The sequence below is a fragment of the Theobroma cacao genome, chromosome 5, assembly GCF_053813885.1.
Source record: "Theobroma cacao isolate CCN51 chromosome 5, ASM5381388v1, whole genome shotgun sequence".
Classification (NCBI taxonomy): Eukaryota; Viridiplantae; Streptophyta; class Magnoliopsida; order Malvales; family Malvaceae; genus Theobroma; species Theobroma cacao.
In genome coordinates, this window is record NC_142643.1 from 36,262,175 (window position 1) to 36,270,080 (window position 7,906).

General features: G+C 32.9%; 1 protein-coding gene across 5 annotated transcripts; it reads left to right on the forward strand.

Annotated features, from left to right (window-relative positions):
- The first annotated feature begins 488 nt into the window (after window positions 1-488).
- LOC18599048 (Cysteine proteinases superfamily protein) lies at window positions 489-5,297 on the forward strand. 5 transcript variants are annotated; one of them, XM_007028852.3, is made up of 7 exons: window positions 493-729; window positions 1,615-1,762; window positions 2,426-3,019; window positions 3,141-3,262; window positions 3,607-3,647; window positions 4,620-4,718; window positions 4,958-5,297. In XM_007028852.3, the coding sequence occupies exons 3-7, from the start codon at window positions 2,437-2,439 to the stop codon at window positions 5,133-5,135; spliced, it is 1,023 nt and encodes a 340-aa protein (XP_007028914.3). In that variant the 5' UTR covers window positions 493-729; window positions 1,615-1,762; window positions 2,426-2,436; the 3' UTR covers window positions 5,136-5,297. The 5 variants fall into 5 exon arrangements, with proteins under 5 accessions (XP_017976617.2, XP_007028914.3, XP_017976615.2 ...); XM_018121127.2 differs by lacking the exon at window positions 1,615-1,762 and having other exon boundaries at window positions 495-729; window positions 2,426-2,851; window positions 2,921-3,019; XM_018121126.2 differs by lacking the exon at window positions 1,615-1,762 and having other exon boundaries at window positions 493-848.
- Window positions 5,298-7,906: the final 2,609 nt, after the last annotated feature.

Sequence of the window (7,906 nt, forward strand, 5' to 3'; positions counted from 1 at the left end):
TCAAATCATTAGAATCTATAATTAATTCAGTTTAATTCAAATAATAAAGAAAAAAACATAATATTTAAAAAATTTTCTAAACTTTTTTAAAAAGTTACATAAATCTTAATTTTTTATTATGTTTAATTAAATTTTTATATTTTTATTTTTATCAGATTAATATTTTATAATTAATTAATAATATTAATAAAAATATTATTTATTATTTTATATTCATATGACTATTAATGTAACGGTAAAAAAAATACAATATGATCGTATTGTTATTTTTTATGATTATGATGCGTTAGTTTATTTAGTCATATATATATTTAATTTAAAATAAAATTTAAAATTTTTATTAAATTTTTTATAAATATTAATTCTTTTATATTTAATAATTTAAAAGATACGAATCTCATATTATTAAAAAAATATATTTAAAAGACATGTCCTCTGCACGAGAACATGTACCGGTAAGTTTCGGCCCGTGAGATAGATAATGTAAATAAAAACTATTTAAAAGTTAAGTATGATTCGAGAAAGAGATTAAATCCAGAGAAGACTGGAATCCCTACCCTCACCGTATTAAGCCTTGAAGGCTACCACTGTCGCTTAATCGAAAGAGAGAAACGTGAGCGTATCTGAGAATCCAAAATCCAAAAATGAATCGAAACAAGTTTTAGAAAGAGAAGCCAAAAAATCCATTGCTTGTGTATACCGAAAAGTGCAATTCTCTCTTATTCCCAAGTAATTCATTCTTTGCTTTCTCTTCTCTTTTCTTTTACATTCCTTTCACGATCATTTATATTTCCTTTTCCCATTTCTTCCGTTTCTTTTATCATTTTCCCTTTTTCTCAATTCAACAGGTTCGCATTTCAGCTTTCTTTTCTCTACTCAGCATTTTCTTTTTCTTTTTTTTTTTCCAATTTATATGCTAAGCGATTAAAATGTAACGTTTTCGTTTCTAATTTGTTTATATTCTCACAAATTTTAACTATACTTTCTGATTATTGCTGCATTTTATCTAATCTTATTTAATCCGGTCTCTCTTGTTTATTTTTGGACATTTCTGCTATTTATATTGTGGATAGATATCAAATAATTACAAAAAAAAAAAAAAAAAACCCATGATGCAATTAAGGGGAAACAAGGAAAACCAGAAAAAGAGAGTGCAAACCTGGTTGTTAGTTGTTTAGGTGATAATATGGTCGATTTAATCATGCAATAATAGAATCAGCATTGGTAATAATAGGAGAATCGTGCCGGTCTAGGTTGTTTCCATAAGATGCTAAGAGAGCAATAAGCATGAATGTGGCAAAAGGATGGTAATATTCATATATGATATCAAATTGAATAAATTTATGTTGTGTTAAGTTCTCCACATCTAGCCTCTAGGGATATGACTTAAAGAAACTTTAGCGGTTGAAAGTAGCGTGAAAGAAAGTGAAATGATCATCCTGTTCTTCTGTTTTGCTTCTTGATGTTTTGCTAATTGCTTGGTATCTTAACTTTCTCTAAGTAAACACTTTCTTTTCTTTTATGGGAAAATTTTTCTTTAGTTATTCTGACATGGTATTGAGTGGTATAAAGGAGGCTTGACTTGACAATGAACCTAATATGATTTTTGGCCAGGGTTCTCAGATTGACATGAAATTTTAAAGCTAACATTCAGTTCAGATCTTCAAACTGAGAATTGAACATTCCAAACTCAACAGTCAACCTAATTCGTTCTTTGGCTTGGCCCGTTCAGGTTGCCATGAATCTTATGGCCGAGAATGAGGTTAGGACAACAATTGAGCTAACACAAAATGAAGTTGCTTCATTTTTATTTCTGAGATAACTCTGTTGTCTGTATGTAATAAGATAGAGTAGTCTCTTGTACTGCTTTTATATAGATAATAATAAGAATAATTATTACTATTCAAAAAAATAATAATAAGAATAATTATTCTAGTGATTTGTTAAGTTGGGGACAGGGAGGGAGGGGATTAACACTTTGGACCGCCCTTTGGAGGTAAGATGTGACTGGTATTAGGCTATTGCCTCAAACACTATAGAAGCAACTCTAAGAAACAAATTTTCATGAAGTAATAGGTATCAATGATACTATTTTCATTAGCGCTCATTATCACAGCTTCTCTCTAAGAAGCAATGACCAAACCATTATCCCTAATTGCCAAGACAAAACTGCAGGTCAAGGTATTGAAATACAAGTACTTCTTACTTATTTGACCTACTTATACTCCTGCCTGATGGTTTGAGCTTTATCATTCCTTGATTTGGCTGATACCTACCTATGATCTCTATGTAATGAAAAAAATGCAACTTGATTTGAAATCAATTATTATTGTTTGAGTCAGCTAATTGTTTGGTGGTATAACTTTGACATTTATGGTTATTGATTATTGGGTATTTAGCTCTCTGTACTGTGTTTGTTCATCAGGTTATTCCAACATGATGGTTTGTTCTCCTATCAGCACATGTGCAAAGAATGTTGTCCACTTGAGGGGCCACATGGGGAGCAGTCTCTGCAGTGTCATTTCCTGTCAGCCATCTAGTTCATGCTATTATTTTTCATACTCAGGACATCCCAAGACAAAATATACTGATCTTTCTGTTTCCTATACAACATCTGGTTCACCTGCTGTTGGCTACCGAGCATTTCAAGCAGGCTGCTTTCGCTCATCCAGGCGAAGTAGGAAATTGCAGTCACTAGTAGTTAAGGAATCAATTAGTGATAAAACAAAACAGAAAAGACAGCTTGAAATTTCTTGGCGTGGCCAAAGTATGAAAATGAAGTTTTTGCTACCCAAACAAGGAACACTTCAGAAATTCAAATGCACTGCAGGACCTATATCCTGGTCTCAAGGTTGTGCCTCTGTTGGCTTAGTTTTTGGTTTGTTGGTTTGTTATTCAAGTTCTGAACCAGTACATGCAGAAGCTGCTGGGGCAAAGGAGGATAAGCAAGATGACTGTGAGTCTTCTCATGCTAAATTCTCTCATGGGAAGAAAGTCTATACTGACTATTCTGTTATTGGTGAGTGGCAGATTACACCCTAGTACTCATATGGCCCAGTTCTGAAAGTACTTATGCCTAGTTATTAAATTTAAATTGGAGGTATTAGTTTAGTCACTTCCCTGAGCCCTACATTGTGCAGGAATACCTGGAGATGGAAGATGTATGTTCCGTTCTGTGGCTCATGGAGCTTGTTTAAGGTCTGGGAAATCAGCTCCAAGTGAGCACGTTCAGAGAGAATTAGCAGATGACTTACGGGCTAAAGTATATTCTTAATCTGCTTCCATAATCATTTTACTTTTTTTTTTTTGTTTTATAAAAAGCATATTTTACTTGTGATTGGTGTACTGATTAAAAGTACTTGTAGAAAGAGCAGTACACCAATCACAAGTAGAATATGCCTTTTTACAACTTGCATGTGCTAAGTTTGCATTTTACTGAGTCCAAAGTGATGCTGGTTTCTTTACAAAATACATCTTCTGTGATAATTCCTTATCTAGTGGCACTGACAGATCTTTTTTGTTATGCATAATGCAGGCTTGTGTTTTCTGCAATATTTGTAACTGTTGCTCCCCCTGATTTTTCTCATATTATATTAAATTTTTCAGGTTGCAGATGAGTTCATCAAAAGAAGAAAAGAAACAGAATGGTAAGTCTTCTGAGGTTTAAGTTTGTTTGATTTTGTCAACATTTAGACTCATTTCATTGTCCCTTTTGCTCTCAGCTATTTTGTTGCCAGCAGAATTGTCTATCTATTGTTAAATACTATGAAATGAAAGAAAGAAATCATTGACAGGAGTCATGTAGGTAACTCATTAAAGTTAATTTTCAGTTTAATGATGCCCCTTCTGAGATGAAGAACTTCTAAGTATTTTTATGGTTGTCTTATTCATGATGCGACCTTGCTTAGCAAACTTGAATATAGTAACCAAGCAGGTTACTCCTCAGAAGAGCATGAATTAATTAACTTTGTAAATGAAAAATACTTGTCATGCCCTTTGGTCAAAAGCAGATGACACTCATATTATCAAGGGAAGAAATTGCTTTATTTAGGGTTTGTTTGGTAACCGTAAAATAAGTTGTTGAAGGAAATTTTTTTCTGTGTAATATATTTTACAAGAAAATTTAATATTTTCTATGGTTTGGATAAATTGTCGAAAATATTTTCTGTTGTTTGTATCATCTTTTGGAAAATATTTGCCCCAAACGTTTAAGTACCGTTTTATTTTGAAGGAAATAAAAGATGCCGTTTATTATTTTAAAGGAAATAAAAAGTTGAAATCATGTCAAAGGCTAGGGATGACACAGCTGAGGACTTAGGGCTTTAGGGCTGGAGTTTTTTTTTTTTTTTTAACATGTCTTTTTTAGCATGGTGGAAATTGTCTTATGCTCCTTGAAAGCGCAAGACAATTTCCAAAGGGCGTAAGACAATTTCCGGAGTCAACAGGTCTTTTACCCGTTGACCTGTGAAACTTTCTCCCTTACAATTTCATTTTCAGTCATCCAAACACCATTATGTCTTGAACATGTTTTCTGGAAAAGCTTTTACTTCAAAACAAACACACCCTTAGGTTTGATTTTTTCTTCAAACAAGTATCTCACGTCTTAACAATGCGAACAGGTTTGTTGAGGGAAATTTTGATGCCTATGTATCACAAATAAGGAAGCCACATGTGTGGGGAGGTGAACCTGAACTGTTCATGGCTTCTCATGTTCTACAGTAAGTCTTTGTCTATGTGTGTTTATTGAGCATGGTATAAGCAGGCGTCTGTTTCCTTGACCAAACAAATTTAATGCATAGAATTGTGAACATTACTATATAATACATATATTTTCTCCTAGTATATATGAGCATTTAAAAGAACCTTTTCATGATGCATTGCATGGCAGATTTTACTTTTCTGTGTTCCTTATTTAAATCAATCAATGAATAAATATACCTATGACTGATGAAAACAGGATGCCAATCACAGTCTACATGTACGACAAGGGTGCTGGTGGCTTGATTGCCATTGCAGAGTATGGCCAAGAATATGGCACGGAAAATCCAATCAGAGTTCTCTACCATGGTTTTGGTCACTATGATGCATTGCAGATGCGTGGAAGGAGGTCTGGTAAATCAAAACTTCAGCTTTAGATTCTGACTGGAAATAAATATTACAATTGATTTTCTAGAGCTATGCACATAGCATTGTATATTTGTATCATCTACATCAAAGATTTAACTATTTAGTTGCAAATTACAATTCAAGATTACTAATCTGTTGTTTGACATAATGCAAATTACTTTTCATCTTAAGTACTAGTCACAGTTGATCACCACCTTATCCACGCTTTTGAGGAATATTAGGAACAACACGGAAAATGAATGCCATGAAACTGTTGTTAAGAGTTGAACTGGAGGCACAGTGAAAGGGTTTAGCGGTTTGGCTAAATCATTATATGTGCTTGCTGCTACTGTGATTACTAAGCAAGGGTATGGCAAATTTTTGGTGAAACAAACTGACCCATCTATCATAAAGGGGTAAATGGCACAACTACTTTCACCTTAAATTAGTTGGGAACACTTTATCTCTCAGCATATAACTTTTAAGGTTAAAGCTACAATAACCTTAGTAGAAAAGTTTGATTGTTTTTAGTGAATGCTTCGGATCCGGTTCAGGTTGGTTGGATTCCTTTTCTCCACACAAAAAAGTGTGACGGTTTTATTCCATAAAAATTGCCTTCGGCAAAGCTAACTTTTGATGCTTTCTTCTTATTGCCAAAGGGCAATTCGTGGCACCACATACTTTTTCTGTTCTTATTATCATCAAAGAGGAAGAATCCCATTCACGTGGGACAAAACCCATTGGGGGGTAAAAGTATCCTTTGCTTTTTCTTTTTTTTGTTTTTGCGCTAAAATTCGATTTAGGTGTATTGGGTTGCGGTAGTGCTCTCAGCACTTAAGCTATCTCTTGCAGCGGCACTTGGGTCTTGCATTTGCATTCTATTTACTTTTGGGACTGTTATTTTCATCATCCTTGCCTGGTAAAGATCACGACCATTGAAAAGATAAAAGAAGAAAAGTTCAACATCATCATATTAAGTTGAATGTTAATAATGCAACAACTGAACCACATAATTTTTGTTAAAATTCTAATCTTCTTAACTGATTCATGGAATTTGAATTTGGATGGTACTACACTTTCCTCTCACCTACTTTGTCAATTATTCAATCATTGCAACTTTTCATCAATATTTTATTATTTTGTTTGAATTGAGTTTAAATATGTAAATATCTTTTCAATTAAGAGTCAAGCGTTTTAATTGTAATAATTAAAGATCAAATATTTTTAATTTTTTACAATTAAGAGTTAAGTTAATAGGTAGATGAAACATATATCACATGCGACAGAAAATCACGTGAGCTGATAACATGGTAGCTCTGAAAAATGTAATAATACATGTAATATTTTAAAATTTAATTATTACATGTCTTGTTAAAAATTTAGTTATCATACGTCATGTTAAAGATTTAGTTATCACACGTTATGTTGAAAATTTAATTATAACACTTCATATTAAAAATTTAAAATACATGTCCTAAATTAAAAGCATTTAACCTACACACATCAGACACTATTCATCTTAATTTTTAATTGTAAAGAACTAAAAACGTTATGACACTTTTTCAATTAAGGGCATTTAGTACTAATTTGAGCATTTAATCTATTATTTTTTTATCAAGTAAAATTTTGAGTAATTGAGGATTTGAACTCATTATTTGAATAAATAAATATGAATATATATATTTATTTTTGAGCTAAATTTTCATGGGTGAACAACATGTATTTTTGATAGAAATAAAACCACCTATCATTAGATGTAAATGGATGGAAATGAGTCGTTTCTTTTACCTTTTGTCTTGCATGAACAGTAACAACCAAGCATAATTTAAGGATATTGTAAGTATTTAATAATTCCACAGTTCATGTGTTTATTGCCTCCAAGGTAGCAACTTGGGAAAAAGGCAGAAAAAGTTTATGTATTCTAATATTGAACAGCACATCCCTACATCTAAATGATTAGTGTAGCTCTATAAGATTTGCTTGTACTCTGTCTGTCTATGTTGGGTGGCATTGGCAATGGCAATGACAATGGCATTGGGGGAATTTGAAATTTGAAGTTCCACTTCCACCTCAAATCGTTCTTTTTTTCAGATAAAGCCAAGCGTATAGTCTTGAGTATCAGTGTACAAACAGCAATGGGGCATACAAATTTCTACTTTTTATGGCTGTCGTATCCACTGGAAATTTTTTGAATAGCTGATGATGCTGATGGTGATCTAAATTTACGTAAAGGACCCTTTTTCCAAGTGGAAACTGAAAAGTGGGGGTTCGACTTCACAAGCAATGGGTCCTGCCCTGCCCTGCCCTGCCTCAATGATTTTCTGACATTAACAAAGAGAGAGGTCTCTCGCCTCATCATCCACTTCACACTTTCAAGTTTCAAATGTCAATTTACTGAATAAATTTAATAAATAATATCCTCCAATACCTCTTTCTCAACTAATCGTCGTGGCCCTTTGCAGATACATCAAAAGACAAAAATATATTTGAAGTGAAGACATGGAACGTGATAGTATGATGCATCCATTGAAAGTTGAAACTTCTCTTTTGCCCCCTTCTTTCTTTTTCTTCTTGCAATTCAACTTTACATGATTTAGCTTAAAACTGATGCTAGTATTGTTAAATTTATTCAACACCCATTTTGAACTAAAATGGAAACATTATGATGTCTGGAATATAATCTCAACGATGGCAAGTTGCCATGGTTGTCAACCCCAAGATTGCCAGTTTTCAGCCATAGATGGATGATAGTACTATTACATACTTTGATTGGAAAAAACAGATAGTACTAATAGAACAT